This window comes from Hyposmocoma kahamanoa, unplaced genomic scaffold, assembly GCF_003589595.1.
Source record: "Hyposmocoma kahamanoa isolate Upper Pololo Valley unplaced genomic scaffold, ASM358959v1 224, whole genome shotgun sequence".
In the NCBI taxonomy this organism is placed as follows: Eukaryota; Metazoa; Arthropoda; class Insecta; order Lepidoptera; family Cosmopterigidae; genus Hyposmocoma; species Hyposmocoma kahamanoa.
In genome coordinates this window covers 8,702,075-8,719,958 of record NW_020653743.1, presented here as the reverse complement: position 1 = coordinate 8,719,958, position 17,884 = coordinate 8,702,075, and the positions used below count along the sequence as shown (strand labels likewise).

The following is a 17,884-nucleotide window of genomic DNA, read 5'->3' as shown; positions in this document are numbered from 1 at the left end:
CCAATGAAAAGCTCGGTGTCCCATTCCCAATAAAATTTTGCCAGTTTCGAACAATTACATCACTGTAATTGTTAAGGTCAAAAAAGGAACTATTTTGGATTGGGCCACTATTGGACCACAGGAGGAAGCGAAACGCGTATCTTCGTGTTCGCTTTTATTTCATGAAGCTGACAGGCTCTAACCATAATAACTGTAGATCTCTTAAAAAAGTTCGTCCAAGGAAGTACTGCCACCTTACCATTTCTGCCGCCGAGCAGTAATGTGAGCATTACTGCGTTCCGGTTTTGAAGGGTAAGGGTGCTGATGAAATTACAGGCACATGGGATTTGACAACTTATGTCAGTGCAGTGCCCCTCAGATCTTTGCGATTTAAATCTCTGTGTGGCACTGCAACTGTTATAACCAGGCGTATGTCTTACCACCAGGCGCACGAGTTGTTCCTCCCGTCACTTGGTAACATACAAAAAAAGGTTCGATAGAAAAGTTTATCTACTTTAGTTAGATGTTCATATTTGAGTTAACGCTAATCTTGCAGCAATAATTAGGTAGTGGACAAATCACTGCTATTACAATAGTGTTGTAATTCAAAATATGTGAAATTCAAGATTATACTATTGCTCAATGTAAAAAAATATTCTGTACGCGTCAGTAAAATCGTCGTTAAAATATTGTAAGAAACAATTAAAAGATATTTTTTTAACTCAAACTAAGACAATTTTTTGTGAGCAAAACAGTCCTTTCTCAGAAATATGAAATTAGCTTTTCCCTTTTTTTTTAAATATTAGGGGTTAAAGTATGAAATTGCCGTTTTATTGCAATAGGTTCTTTGAATTTTCATAGAATCTTCATGGTTTGAGGTTTTCGAATGAAACTTTTTTCAAATGGTTTCTGTGATTTTTTTTTTTAATTTGAAACATTTGAATATCGACTTTCAATTGTTTTTGTTATTCAATTTAGACAAGAAAGATGGATACTGCGAAAATTCGAGTGATTTTTGAATACGAGTTCCGACGCGGAACTAACGCGGCAGAAACAGCCCGCAATATCAATGCTGCGTTTGGAGAGGGGTCTACTAATGAACGCACCGTGCGATTTTGGTTTAAACGCTTTCGTGATGGAAATTTCGACTTAAAGAACGAGCCACGAGGAAGACCGCCCACACAGGTGAATAACGATGAATTAAGAGAGATAGTGGAAGCCGATCCTAGTCAAACTACCCAGGAATTAGCGGCATGGTTTAACGTTACCTTACCCACAATATTGACTCACTTGCGTAAAATCAATAAAATAAAAAAATACGAAAAATGGGTGCCTCATGATTTGACTGATCTGCAGAAAGAAACGCGTGTTGAAACTTGTGTTGCCTTGTTGAACCGGTACAGAAATGAAGGAATATTGGATCGAATTGTAACATGTGATGAAAAGTGGATTCTTTATGATAACCGGAAAAGAAAAATGCAATGGCTGACCCCAGGTCAAATGCCACAACAGTGTCCTAAAGCAAAACTTACCAATAAAAAGGTAATGGTAACTGTTTGGTGGTCTCAGCATGGTGTTATTCACTATAGTTTTCTCCGATCTGGTCAAGCAATAACGGCAGATGTCTATTGTGCCGAACTCCGAACCATGTTGACAAAACTAGCAGTAAAACAGCCCCGACTCATGAATCGATCTTCACCATTATTGCTCCACGACAACGCGAGACCTCACACAGCACGAGAAACCATTTTGACCCTTCAGGAACTGCAGTTAGAAACCATTCGTCATCCTCCGTATTCACCAGACCTTGCTCCAACGGACTACCATTTTTTTCGTGATTTGGACAATTATCTACGTGACAAGAAGTTTTCTTCCCAGGAGGCAGTACAAAATGCTTTCACACAGTTTGTGCAGTCTAGATCGTCGGAGTTCTATCGCAAAGGCATTAATAACCTTCCCATTAGATGGCAGCAATGTATAGATAATAATGGCAACTATTTTGATTAAATAAATTTGTTAAAAATTTAAAAAATAAACAATTTAGATTTTCAGTACAAATCGGCAATTTCATACTTTAACCCCTATTATATTTATCAAGTAGGAAATTGTTCAGATGTCTGTAATAAACTTAACCTATACATACATTTAATGATCTTTTACGGGAAGTGAATATTTCATTTTTCATCGGTTCTGAAAACATACACTTTTTTAATTAATACACTATAGCATTAGCAGTGCGAAATATCCTTACTAGATTGTCATTGATCACTGGGTAACTTACATGTGGGTATTTCTGCGAAGGCGCCATAGTAAGATGCCCCATGTGGTTATAATGAGCTGCAGGGGAGGAGACGTACTGTCCGTAGTCCGGGTCCACCCCTCCACCCACCACCGGGTAATCACCAGCCTGTACAAATTTCAAAATTTACATTAATAATAATAACGTTTCAGACAACCACACGGTCTCAAACTAGGGAATTCCCTGTACTATGAGTACCAAAGCAAAGGAATCCATACCCAGAACAGAACCAATTCCAAAATTAGTCCTATCGGAAATCGAACCCGGGACCTCCTCGAACAGCGGCCATAGTGCAAACCGTCGGATTACCGATGTCGTCAAATGCAGTAACTACTTTTATTTTTGATAAAATGCCATTAATCATCTTTTGAAAAATATGTGGGGTACTATTATCTATTTCTATCACACTAGATTTATACATACATATATCAGTATATTTTTTCCTTCTGATTTTTTCTGTTAACTTAATATAAAAAATACAAATTATTAATTAAATAATTATTTTTTTGTGATGGTGGGCGTTGAAATTATTTTATCTTGCCTAAGTGGGCGGTGATATTACTGCTTCAAGGGTTTTGTGTGATAATAATTTGTTTTCTTTTTTTTTTCTATACTTTATTCTTATTTTCCATTTCCTTTAAAAATTTAAGTTTTTGATGTTATCCTACGTAATTGCTACGCCTACTACGTTATTACGCCTGTAATGACACAACATACTGACACAGTATGTTATATATAATTTATATGACAAAACAGTGGTAAGTTTCCCTATGTATGTGACGAAGGTGTATCTAAAAAAGTAAATAATGCTTAATAACCATTGACGAAACAATGCAACAAGAATTCTTGAAACATTAGTGTAGATTTTTATGTATGCAAGAACTTAATTTATCAATAACAGTCGACTTATATTTATACGTTTGTAAAACTGCCTGCGTCTGTCACGCAAAGGTCCCGGGTTCGATTCCCGAACCGGGAGAAATATTTATATGGCCTATATTTATTTATCTCGTAAGTTTGGGTGTAATTTGTGGTTGTCTATGTGTAAGTCCATGGCACCCGCGCACAGGGTTTCCCTAGTGCGGTGCTGTAAACGTGTGCGTTATTATTATTCATGAAACTAACCCCGTTTGAAATATTTACATATAGGAAATGAAACTATTTTTCGGATCTAAATCGCATATATCCGTTTTTTCAAACAAACCGAGTTTCGGGCCCTTTATTGAGGAGTCTACTCCCGGTCTATGTACAAATAATAGTCTGTAAAAAAAAACAATTACAGTCAAACAACTAATACTCGATTAGATCAAAAGACAATGTCAAGCATGAAGCTGCATTCGCAACATGCGTCTTACGATCGATTATTACTATTTGAGAGTAAAGGCCCATTTAAGGTAAGGTCACCAAATAAGGCCTACCTTATTTTTTTTCTTACCTTACTAGCAGGTTTATAATAAAAATGCACTGGTTATTTGAAATACTTATATTTATTTATTAAACTTTGTAATAAATGAAACAAAATTACTTTAGAAACAAAAATCAGACTTTTGTGAACACAAATAACTAAAATGTCAATTTGGCCTTATTGGGAACCCCGTGTCTTAATAAAGCTATAATAAAAACAAATAAGCATTTAACTTCTTAATTAATGCAAAACGTTGTCAATACTTATATTAAATCTAATGAGATCCTATTAATTACTTTTCGTCATTTTAGATCAGACTTAAAGAGTTTCTTATTATGTAAATGTACTATTTTAATCAGTCTTTTTTATTAAACAATCTCCTGAACAGTAAAATATTTTATCAGCGGGTGTGAGTCCAACGCACTGCTCATGATACCAAACGCCACAAGAAAGACATCGTCGCATATCATCAACTCGATCTTCTTTACAAGCTGGGCAGTACCAAGAAGGTTTACTATCGTGACGTTTTGGTTTAGATCCCGCAAGCTTATCTGCTGTCAAAGAAGCAGATTTTACTGAGGTTCGCTTGTGCTTTGCCGCAACTCCAGGTTGCGCAGATGTACAGCCGACAACTGACTTTGGTGTCTTTGTTTCTTTGGTAGCACGGTCACCAAACAAATATTTTGTTACCTCTTGAGCCCTGTAATTCAGAGACTTCTTGCGCGGAGCAGTCGATTTAACTTTAAACTTAGGAGTTGGTAAAAATTCATGAATCTCACACGTGGTTAATGGGTTGTCTATCTTATTTGGAGTTCCAGCATTCGGATTGTTTTTTGAGAGCAAGGACAGTGGTAAATTCTCAGTATCTGTGCTAGACCCATCTGAATCTTCCACATTTGCAGTTGAAATCTCTTGTGCCCCCGATTCATCAGCAATATTCTCACTGTTTGTAGGGTTTGGAAGTTCTGACAACGCAGAGGGCGCAAACGCCTCTTCAGGAATGACATCTTGGTTATATGGGTACAACCCTGTAGCGCGAAACCCATTTGAAATATTGTTAATAGTCATACATTTCGGCCATACTTGCGAGAGAATGACATTGAAGCTTGTCTTGTTAAGGGTTCGTTGGGGATGCTGACTGACGTATTTAATCAACTCTTGGTCCCAATGGTGCTCAAAAGAACGATATACAGATTTATCCATGGGCTGTAACTCATGTGTGGTATTAGAAGGCAGACAATATAAAGTAATGCCACATTTCTCTGCTTGCTCGACAATAGTAAAGTCCAGGTGGCATTTTGCGCCATCAAATATGAGGAGACATGGCCCTGAAGTTCTGTATTTATGCAAATGATGAATAAACTCTCTGAAAGTTTCTGTCGTCTTACTTCCTTTTGGCGTCATCTTCACCAGAGAGCCTGGAGGTAAATTATCTTGAAATTCTGGCTTTAGTCTCTTGCCTTTGAACAGAATCATTGGTGGAATAGCTGATCCTATAGCATTTCCGCAGCCTACCACTGTCACACTTTCGGCATGCTCATTCGCTATTTGATGGACTCTCTTTCGCCCTTTGGCTGTCAAAACTTCCTGCTGATGGTGCAAAGATATGCGACAATTTTTTTCGTCGATGTTATAAATACTTTCAGGTTTATGTTCAATTCCAAGCCTATCCAGCACGCTTTTGTACTTGGAAAAGTGATCGCTAACAATATCTTTATTTAATTTTTGAGCACGAGCTGGATTCATCATCTGTGCTTTGCGACGTGCCAATTCAGGGTGTCGTTTGAGAAATAACCTCAACCATTTCTTCCCAGCGGCATTTTTGGCATCATTGAAAGTATTTCGAATCTTCTTAATTTTACAAAATGAAAAAGCCTGTACGCGCAACATCTTTGAGGTCATCGGCACTCCAACATCAGCCAAACGTATAATTCTTCTGACAAGTCCAGCTTCTTGTTCTGGTGTCAATATAGCCGATCGACCCAGCTTTCGTGTAATCGAACCACTCGCTAGATGGTTGCGTAGGGTTCTTCTTGGGATGTTGTATCTGACTGCAGCAGCATATGTAGATAATATACCCCTTTCTACCATTTTAACAGCGTTTTCCATCTGTTGCGAAGTCCATTGAGCCCTTTTATTGCTCGTGGTAGAAGCTGGTGATCTGTTTTCCATGACGTTACTGAAAACAAGGGTTTACTATTTTACTGTGATACTTTCCGAACTGATATTAATCATTGTCCTAATAAGGCCTATACATGTGCCTTTATAAGGCCTATTCATTTTTTTAATAGGCTTTATTAGGACATAGCACATGGGTAAAAAAAAAACAATTATATGGAATACACTGATATTACGGCTTTTTCACTTATGTGAGGAGATGGCAAAACGTATAACTATCCTATAGACAAAACACAGCACACCGTGTACGAATAAAAATAAAAATACTTACTGTTTACTCTGCCAGAATTTTATAAAAACAGGCGTGCGCTCCGCGTCGTAGTAGTTTTCGACTGCAGGTTGCAACACGTTCGCGGCACGGGCCGCTTGCTGTGCTTGTGTGCGTTGGTTAATGTGCACGCACACTATTACGAACAATGGCGGCCAATTGAAATCGCGAAGCGGGAAATTTTAAAACTAGGCTTTATTAGGGCATAGGCTTTATTTGGGTCACCCACCTTAGATGGAGAGAGTTCATCGCACGCTTCGTGACGAAAAAGCGTAAGCAATTATCGCAAGCAATTATCGCCATAAGATTATCGTATCATGATGAGATTCGATCTCGTATGATATTTTATCAAATTCATACGATTATCGTACAAATCGGTTCGTACCGTTTTGATTGCGAGAATTGCCATTCGAGTTCAGTGATTACGGCGGTATTGACTACGGATATATCAAAATGCAAAAATCATTCAAATTTGGGACTGCTAATAATATTAAGTTCATTGCACTGTATAGAAATATTTATGTGTATTTTACTACATATATATTTTTTTAATTTTATAACATTTCCTAATCCACAATTTGTTTTCATTCTCGTTTCATTAATTCTTGTCTTAGAAAAGCAGTGATAATAAAAACACCCTCGCGCACTGCACTCGTGTTAGCGACTGACTGGCACAAAAACTCGAAATACGATTTTTGCTTTCAAATTCTGTTTACACGGGGATGTTCAATATTGAAAGGCGAGGCGATTATCGCTCACGTGGAAGGACGATAATCGGGAATGTTTAGACGAGGAAAGTTTTCTATACTCTTTCGATAATCGTATCTTCGAGACGAGAAACTCTCTCCATCTAAATGGCCCTTAATTGTATCGGACGGATGTCTGACGGAGAACGGAAGTGGACCCTCGGGTCCCATGGTTACAACTCACAGTCAGAAAGTCATCCGTGGCCATAAATATAACTACAGCGACATTATTAACATTCACCATGACTCTCCTCTCAAGACTCGTAAAAAGAAATTTAATTTATTAAATTCAGTCAAATAATTCAATCATAAAAGTAGTATACGCATCAATTTCTATTCATATTGTCAAAAGTGTAAACACACAACAGGCGTGTTGCTTACTACCAGACCCACGACTTGTTTGTCTCATCACTTGGTGTCATAAAAAAAGTTTAAGAAGGAATTCTTGAAATTTCTTCGCGTCGCTTAAAGAGATGAAAGGAGTAGAAAACAGTTGTATGGACATTCTAAAAATAAAAGCCATGAAAATGTATCTTTACACTTTCTATAACAAATATTTGATAATGAGTTTTGTTGTTCTTTGGAAATCAATATTTAAGAAGGTGAAGCAGTGGGTATAAGTTTTTACAAGAAAATTTAAATTTATTTGTTCTGAAATTCGGTGTATACGAAAATTACACAAAATACTAAATTTTGGAAAGTACCTCTAAAAAGGCATGCAGTGGAGCATTAAGGCGAGTCACCGAAGGAAAAATCGGGAAAAATTGTTTTTCTATATCAAATTGTTTAGGTATTTACTATTAAATAATGGTCTTACAAAAAATATACGATACACCTAAGGATAAACCATCTAACTTTGTACATAATTTTTATATGGAGATATTTATCTTTAAGTACAACAGAGAACCTGCAAAATTTTGGTTTTCAGCTGAAGCCCTATTACTTACTAAATTCACATTTATCCCAAAATTTGCAAATTCGACACGCCGCACCGCCTAATGCCCCGTCAGTCGACATCGGGCGCTTGTTGATGTCGGATCTGTCAAATGTCAAATGTTCTCCGCCTGTTCTTATTTTATTCATAATAATTTACAGCGCGCGGATTGCGGGAGACTCATCTCCTTATATCTAAGCTCGCATGAAATAGCTCGCCTTAATAAGTGTTACCTGTGTACAAAAGTCATAGCGCCTATTCGGTGCCTAATTTCACGCAAACGAAATCGCAGGCACAAGATACTAAAAAATAAACACATGAGATGAATTACTTAAAAGATAACATATTAATAAACAAGTTTATTAATGAAAATAATAACACATATCACACGTGATACATAAGTGAACAAGTAATTAGTATTTACCGTTAGAAAGTAAACCTGATAGACTACTAGCACTAGGGTATCGTGCGCCAACGTCAGCTCAGTTGATATAAAAGTTGTAACTAAGTTTTAAAACTTTAAAGTCTTCTGAAGTTTTATAAAGGCTTCAGAAGCTTTACAAAGGACGTAAAAGCAAAAGTTTATGAATCAAGAATCCTAAAATACACTCGAAACAATATACACAAAAATTCAAAACAATCAAATAATTTGTAGAAACGAATAGGATTTGGATATCTATGTATGATTTTTTGAATAGAAAAATGATGGGAAACCTTATTTATAACCTTATTTATTTTTGCCGTCAAGTAGTAATGTGCGCATTTGGTTTTATTTTGAAGTGTAAGGGTGCTGGTCAAAATTACAGGCACATGGGACTTATCAACTTATGTCTCAAGGTGACGGGCGTAGTGGCATTGCCCCTCAGATGTTTGCGATTTAAGGGTACTGGAACTGTTATGGACAGGCGTGTCGCTTACCACCAGTCGCACAACTTGTTTGCCGCGTCACTTGGTAAAATAAAAAATATATTTAAATTGTTATTTAAAAAGCTCTGAGTGGCACTGCCACTGTTTTGGACAGGCGTGTCGCTTAACAACAGGCGCACGACTTGTTCGTGCCGTTACGTTGTATCATAAAATCGTACATACAATGAAAAAAATTTCGTACAATTAACATTTAAGAATCGATACTACCTCAGCTCGAATTATAATTTTCCCATACTAATACGGTTCATTTTGGTTGGGTCGAGCGGCAGGATCACTGGCTTTATTTCCGAATTTATTATTTACAAACGAACTTAAAAACATTTGAAATATATATATATAGTATAGTATACGTGTTCTATTTTGTTCAATTGATATAAAAAATCATTGGTATACGTAAAGTACCTATATACAATACAACGGTTTTCTTGTAAAATTTCGAGGAAAGTTCGTGCTTTTTTTTTCGAAAATAATATATCCTTATATCCTATATTATATCCTCAATTGTACTATATATCTTTTAAGTGATTGATTCAACACTCTCACTGTTATGCGGAATCAACCAAAGCCATTTAAGGTTGTATAGACTCTTAAAGCAAAATAATGTGTTAAATCATATTATATCTGTTCGTTTACATACATTTACTCACGCCTTTGGATTCCCACTGAGGCAGGCAGTAGTTATCGATCGCCACTTTGCACGATCCTGACAAACCTCAAACCTCTTGCTTCACTTACATTCATCAATCTTTTCACACAAACCCTCCTATTCTTCTCACTACGCACTCTAGCCTTTTTAAGAACATTCTCGATTTGATCTGAGAACGTCCTTTGTGACCGTCCTCTTCTAATGTTACCTCTATATATCTCTTTCGCCACGCGCGCCGGTGTACGTTTATGTGCAAATTTTAACTCAAATTTTTTGCAATAGAATAAAAATAGAAGTTAGAATAATAAAAGAATATTTATGTAACAACTTAGGAAATAACTTAGTTAATAGTTACTAATAGTTAGTTATTAATAGTAATAGTTATTAGTTACGTTTTTGTTTAACTTTATTGTAATAGTCAGCCTAAAATAGCAAGTGTTTCTTTAGTTTGTTTTTGAAGTGAATTAGATACATGCTTGGAACTAACGTTCGTTAAAAAAATGCCTTAAATGGCCCCAAATTCTAGTATTTGGAAAATGCAAATGTAAGGGCGAGATTAATACAAACCAATATTTATATTGGTTTAAAATAAAACTCTTAAAATAGTGGTATAAAAAGAATTTAAATCGTATATACACATTCAATGGACCAAAGTTGAGTTCTAAAGTTTAAAATAAGATTTTCATCTGTAAAAGAGAAATATAGATTTTATTTATGAAGGTAGGTGCAGTCCAGAAGACAAAGATTTGGCAAAAATCCAAAGGAGCTCGAGCGAACAAAGGTGTACGGTGAATATTGAATAATACCAAGATTATATTTGCCGGTGGAGAAGTACATATAATTATAAAAATCCTTTAATATTTTTCCTTGAATTTTTGAGTTCAGTATTTGCATAATTTTGAAGTTCAAAAGACTTCTGACAGGTCTCTATTGAAGGAGATAGCTGCTCTTTCAAACAATTGTCAGAGGTCTCAGGGAAAAGGCACAGAAAAATAATAGACAGACAACAAAATGGGAAAGGAACTGTAAACCACGACCAACACAAACCATGCTTGCTGGTTTATCAGTCTTGGAAGTGGATACTATTTACTAGTTCTTATCAATGTCCCACAGAACCTCTCCAACCGTGCAACTGAGTTCTGTTATAACCTGTGCGAGTTTTTTGCCGGGTTTTAGTTTTCGAATGGTCCGAAGAAGCTACGGGACCAGAACTTATAATATACTACGTGGTGCTGATGGGGCGAACAGTAAGTACAGTGTTATCAGAGGACCCATCGGACCGCAATACGCGGCTTTGCTAAGGCCCTTACACGGCGTCCATCAGCCAGTAACTTTTCATCAGCTTACACGCATCCACTGCTGGAAATAAATCTCCCCCTGAACACGCCAACTCTTCCTGTCCTGTACCGCCCGCATCCAGCCGCTGCCGGCCACTTTTCTCAAATTGTCCGTTCATCTAGTCTTTGTAGCTAGTAACTACAAAGACCTATATTCTCACCTGCATTGCGAGATGGTGTTGGTGTGCTAGCGCGGCGGACAGCTCAGCGTCCTCAGTGGACGCGTCGGACCGCGACACTGGGCTGTGCTGCGGCCCGTACGCGCCCTCCACCGGCCCGTTGCTGAAACAAAGGGACATAAATGTAAACACTTTCAATTAAATTGGAAATGGAAATTAATAATTTCTTTCGCCATTTAGACATGGCATATTACCCTGGAGAGATTTATCGTGGGGTAGATTAAATATGACTAAGCTAGATCTAAAGAAGAATATAGATAGATATACGCTAGTTGTGGCTTTATATAAATCTTGTCCTCAATTAACACAAGCCTTAAAAAACCTAAGGTGCAAAAAACGTAATGTGAATAAAAGAAGGACTCTAAATACATTATAGATAAAAAACTATACATTATTATCCATATTCTATAATATTTTGCTATCCAAATGAGAACATCGAAATGCGCGGCAATTTTAGGAAAGCAAAACACATCATTCTATAACACTGCACTTTATCGCCTTTTTTTAAACACCATGATCGCTAGTATAGCATCATATCAATACTATCCAAACTCATGGTACCACGATTTCGTTTAACCAAGGTAAACAACTCTTTTATGGGGAACTGTATACGTTTTTACAATAAGATTTCGGAACAAATATTAAGTTTATCATTTCCTAAGTTTAAAAACTACATTAAAAATATTTTGATCGAAAAATCATATTACAAAATTGAAGACTACGTGTTAGATAACGATGTATGGAAAGACGACACGGCTCCAGAATCCACAAATTTGATTCAAAGTGTATTTATTCCATTAAGTTTATTTGAAAAGAGCAATCCCTGGAGTTTCTTGCTCGTGCTTCTCATGGAGGTCAGCGTAGTGAACGAGCAGTAGCTTAAATGTGACGTTTTCAAGTGTAAATTTATTTTTACCTAGGGAATAAATAATCTTTGACTTTGACTTTGACTTATCAATTCACTTAGATACGACGCAATAGATTTAAATAAAACGCGCTTTACTTTTGATTCCGACAATAAAAAATAAATTGCGACCAAAAGTTTATATTAATATATGATTAATATATGGTGTGCAGTGTGGCGCGTACCTCGTACACATTCCTCGCTCGCATCCCTAGCACACATTCCTCGCCCACATTTCTCGTTTTTTTTATATGTACAAATATTTAGCTTTATTTTTCATTTATCTTCCAACACAAAATTGTTTATAAGTTTAATTTTAATTAAAATTTATATATAAAATTTAAATTTTTAATTAAATTTATCGTTCTTAAGTTTAACCTACGAGTACATACTGCAATCTCTTTAACGGGTTCATACGTAGGTGGGTACAGTCCTCGCACAGCATTATAGCGCATTCTTTTTTGATAAACGAAAATAAACATTAAACCAAATTCAGAGAAATAATGTTAAATAAGAGAAATAGTAACTATTACTACTAATCATAATATTTTAATTTTTTTATTACTTTGAATACATTTTTGTGTATACTAACAACAATAACTAACAACATTAGTACTTGATCGAATTTTTTCATTAAACAGTACTAGAGTATTGTTTTGATGAAAAATGCCTTCAACCTGTTTTTACATTGCTTTATATTTTTACATGCTAATATTGTCTGTTTAAGGTGTTTAGGTAATGTGTTTAGCGTATCCGTGAGCATGTAACCCCTTGTTCTTTGTCCATATACATTTATATATGTCGGTAAATTGTAAGTTGGTAAGTACGATAAACTACGCAAAGTAGGTCTCCTTTTTTGTTCCAAGTCATGAATTAGTGTGAAGCTTTCACAAATAGTTAGTATTCTTATTTTATCAAATATACACACATCAAAAAAAGTTTGCGATCACTTCGAAAAACTGAAATCTTTTTTGTTACTGTAGATTATATTATGATTTTTTCTTCTTTTTAGATTCTTTATTTAAAAATAAATTAGAACATAAAACAATGACCCCGTTCAATTGTTTTTTCATATAAAAAGGCTTTCAGTCCTAGCTTACGCTCATTCAGAAATCCGATTTAGTCAATTATAAGCGATTCAAGATATTTTTCGCGGAAAGTTGTGATTGAAAAAATGCCAAGAGGATTATCAGAGGTTTTACGAGCTAGAATAGTAACTTTGAGGGAAGAAGGATACACCACGAGAGTAATAGCACGCAGACTTGCTATATCCCAATCCTGTGTCGTGGCTACGTTGCAGAGGTATCACGGAATGGGGAATTTAGCTGACCGACCCCGCAGCGGTCGCCCAACTGTTTTGACAGCTGCCCAAAAGCGCTATATTAGATTTCTGGCAGCCCGTGATCCAACAATCAACGCCACTAAAATAAAAGCAGAAGTCAGGGCCGCCTCTGGGCTTGAAGTTAGCACGCAGACCGTTCGCAATTGCTTGCACCAGGCTGGATTACGAGCACGGAGGTCTTGGCGAGCTCCGCTCAATTCCCGGCAACGTCAACAACGAAGATTGCAGTGGGCTAGACTTCAGCAAAATGAAGAAGGTGAGGACGAAAACATTTGGCACAACTGTCTCTTCGTTGACGAATCCCGAATCAGCACTCATCCAGATAACCGACGTGTCCGTGTCTGGAGAAGACCAGGCGACCGTGAAAGACAAAGAACTGCCACTGGAACAGTTCAGCAAGGCGGAAAATCGGTGTCCTTTGGGGTGGCATTATGATTGGAGCTAGAACGCCTTTGATCCCGTATCGGGGCTTCATGACAGCAGACATGTACAAAGCAGTTGCTATTGATGATATCGTCAGACCATTCCGAGTAAACCATGGGCACCAATTTGTACTGGTCGATGATAATGCGCCCGCACATCGAGCTCAACGAGTCAATGCTGCTCTTCAAGAATACGATATCACACGATTAGACTGGCCTGCCGGCTCGCCCGACTTAAACCCAATAGAGCACGCGTGGGATGCTCTTAAACGAGCAGTATGGAACCGTGAGCCACGTCCCCAGACAGTTCCAGAGCTCAGGGAAGCCGCTATTGAAGAATGGGATAGGTTACCCCAGGAAATGCTGGATAACTTGATCCTCAGCATGCCCAGGAGGATCTTCGCATGTATTCGAGCCAGGGGAGGAGTTATTTTATATTGAATTCACACCTTTTAATAATAAATTGTTGTTTAAGTTTAATTAAACAGTCTTTTTCTTTCTATGAAATTTCTATCACTATTACATTATGATTAATGGCTCAATTTTTTTAAATAAATAATAAAAAATAGTTTTATATTTTAATTTCAAACAGGGTATTCCTATTTAAAGAAAGCATACAACATAGATTTTTTCTTGATAAAGTTAAATTTAAAGAATTATAGGAGCTTATGCTATTGATCGCAAACTTTTTTTGATGTGTGTACTTAGAACTCTACAGTGACCAAATAATGTGCGTAGTCATCCTTATACATGTTTTTAATTTTAACAGGTACAATTGTTTTAAGTAGTGTTGTTTGTAGGTTGTATATATCTTAAGTCTTATAGGTACTTCCGTAGCTGTTCAACCCGTATGAGATTACTGAGTCCACTAATGCTAAGTACATGGTTCTTAATGTTTTGTATGGAAGCTCAAAACGAAGAACAGAGAATTTAGAAAGTAAAATGCGCAATTTATCACAAAAATTATTTAATGTGGTCTCGCCAATGAAACTTGCTATCAATCATCATTCCAAGGTACATGTGATGTTGGACCAGGTATATTGGTTTGCATCTTGTGTAGACACTGATGTTCGTGGGCCAAGACGATAGGTTGTGTAGACTTAGGTTTATATGGCGATACTATGTGCAATAATTTTTTTTTGTGCGTTTATAACTAGACCAGCATCGTGCGCCCAGTTACACGCAGTATCAAAGTTATTTTGCATAACTTTTTGAGCAGTCCCTATGTGTGCAGTTAGTAGACATATATCGTCCGCGAACTGGTACACAGATCCTTCTGCAAACAAGTTACACATTTCGTTTGCGTACATCAAGTATTCTGTGTGGGCAATATTTGAACCCTGTGCTGTCTCTTGCTCCGTCAATATCCAGTGTATTAAGTGTAAAGTTTGAAATGCTTTGCTAAAGTCTATAAACAAAACTATCACATGTTTGCCGTCGTTTAAATACACGTTTACTTCATTAGTGAAGTCTGATATTAGTTGATTAGTATTCCGGCCCTTTTGAAACCCATATTGCTTATTGTTTATGATGTTATTTGCCTGTAAAAAGTTATTAATTTCGTTACTAAAATATGCCTCTATTATTTTGTCAATGCAGTAGTATTGTTATTGGCCTATAGTAGTTTATGTTAGTGTGTGATCCATTTTTATATATAGGTCTTATAGTACCCATTTTTAAATGTTCTGGGTGGGGTTGGATATTTATACATGCGTTTATTAAATGTTGCAATACATGTGTTATTTCATTGATTATGTGTTTTCATCGGCTAGTCGGATACCATCGAAACCTGGACTTTTTCTGTCCTAGAGATTTTTAATTATCTTGAATACTTTTTCACTAGTTGCTTTATACATTTTCATAGTAATTTTTGGATGGATACGGTATGAACTGTCTTTTATTATCGGATCGTTACAAATATCGCTTATTCTTTTAATATAGTTAGTGAATTCTGTGGCAAACATATTACACAGTAATGTATTGTTACTTTAAAAAATAAATATAATAAGTTTGTCTATGAACTGTGTGACTTTTCCACACAGCTTATTTATTAATTCCCACATTTTTAGCCCTTAGCTCCGCTAGCCCTTTTCCACCAGAGCTGCGCTAAGCAAGGCTAGGAAAATGAAGTAAACCTTTTGGTGAATTTTTTCCTCACACGCCCTCTAGTTACCCCACACATCTTTTTTTTATAACATCAAGTGACGGGACGAACAAGTCGTGCGCCTGTTGGTAAGCTACACCTGTCCAACAGTTACGTCACTCAGAGCTATAAGTTGCAAAGATCTGAGGGGCACTACCACAGCGCCCGTCACCCTGAGACATAAGTTGACAAGTCCCATGTGCCTATAATTTCATCAACACCCTTACCCTTCAAAACCGGAACTCAGTAATGCTGACAATACTGCTAGGCGGCAGAAATTGGTAAGGTGGCAGTACTACCCTGAACGAAATCTTTCACAAGGAGCTCTACTGCTACTAAACCCAGTCTTAAACGGGTTTTTTGCCTTTGCGTCACATCTGAGAAACTTATGAAAGCTTCACACTCATTCTTCATTCACTTCAATCGTACATTAAGTCAAAGACATATTCATTGAGTCTAATAAGAATTACTTCTTTCTACTTTCACCTTTAACGAAATTACTACTTTCATTAGTAATTCATTCCATAAAGACTATTTTCCTTTAAACGATATCACGACAATAAAAATTAAATGAATATATATTAATTAGGTCGTTAGTAGTGCTACTAATTGCTTCATTGAGGTCAACTCGTCGCAGGAATACATCAGCAACTGATCAAAATAAAATTATATCGATAGCTGAAACGGATTGAATAAAATATTTCGCTTAAAAAACGTCTTTCTTTATAGATACACATATGTATGTATACTCTTATATGCATTCTAATACATTGTCTGTAGCATCTGTTCATGTACCATTTAAGAACACTGTAACCGTACTGAGTCAAAGTTCACGTGGACCTATTGCGGATTTAGGAATTTCAAATGTTTTCAAAGAGCTCCACCTTAAGTCCCACTTGCCCCAGGCCGCGCGGTAGGCCTGTTAGACATTTCGTAGTTTGATGATGTTCCTTCACATAACATGATAGATGTGTAGGTATTACTTTTCACATTAAAGAATTCATTACGTTTCTTAGGGTTATGTTTTTTTTAATTGGACCTTTTACGTAAATACCCTATCACCATCATTAACCTCTTTTATACATCCCACTGCACGGCACGGGTCTCCTCTCGGGCCAGGCTTTAGGCCATAGGCCACCACGCTGGGTCAATGCGGGTTGGGAACCTTCACCGACAAGCTCATAGTAAATTTTGGACATAAATTCGGAGAGTTGCGGGTCCGGATTCGAACCCACGGTCTCTACTTCAGAGGCGGTAGGTCAAACCATTAGGCCACCGGGGCATAAATAAATAACATATAAGGCGTAAAAACTTTTGGCCGATGATACGTGGCTTTTAGTAATAAAATATATTATGTTAATTAGTTACAAATTTGTCTCACGGCACGTCACAATCACGGCTTAAGGCACAAAAGGCACAATGAGTACAGCTTTTTTTTCTTAAAGAAATGTCTCACAGTAGATCTGGGTCAAGTGATATTTTAAAAAGAAAGTGGGCAAGGCGTCTACATAAATATGAAACCCAACGCATAAATATACGCATAAAATATAGAGAAGAAGAAACAAGGTAGGCAAAAGAAAGGAAATAATGTAAGACACACATTTGTTACTGATATATGTTAGGAACGCAAGCAAAGGTCTGTGTATTCCGCCTGAACTTATTGGGAAACAGTTGTGATATTATGTACATAATATATGGACTACTAACATAATGTGTTAAGAATACAATGTCTATACAGACTGGTACAGAAATTCTTATTGTAAATTAACTATGGTTATCTAGATTTTACGGCGTTAATATTTGAAAATGTCAAACTTATAGATCGAATTCAGAGTTCCGAAATCCGTAGACGAACTAAGGTCGAGGACATAGGAGATCGAATAACTAGTTTATAATAGAGCTGGGCGGGACATGTTGCGAGACGTGGTGAACACAGATGGAGTAAAGAACTGCCTCCGTGGCCGAACGGTTACCATACCGGACTGTCACGCAGAGATCCCCGGGTTCGATTCCCGGGCCGGGAGAAATATTTGTATGGCCTACATTTATTTCTCTCGTGAGTTTGGGTGTAATTTGTGGTTGTCTATGTGTGTGTCCATGGCACCCGCGACACAGGGTTTCCCTAGTGCGGGGCCATGTTGAGTGTGTGCGTTATTTATATTATTTATTTAAAGC

General features: G+C 36.9%; 1 protein-coding gene across 2 annotated transcripts in view; it reads right to left on the bottom strand.

The window, feature by feature from the left end:
* The window catches only part of LOC113228124 (catenin delta-2), a 46,030-nt gene extending 35,038 nt beyond the window's left edge, over positions 1-10,992 (bottom strand). For both annotated transcript variants that reach the window (XM_026461304.1, XM_026461305.1), the window contains exons 1-2: positions 10,881-10,992; positions 2,261-2,386 (exon numbers count right to left, since the gene is read on the bottom strand). In XM_026461304.1, coding sequence (XP_026317089.1) covers positions 2,261-2,386; positions 10,881-10,886 — 132 coding nt within the window. In that variant the 5' untranslated portion in view covers positions 10,887-10,992. The remainder of the gene's footprint in view (positions 1-2,260; positions 2,387-10,880) is intronic.
* Positions 10,993-17,884: the final 6,892 nt, after the last annotated feature.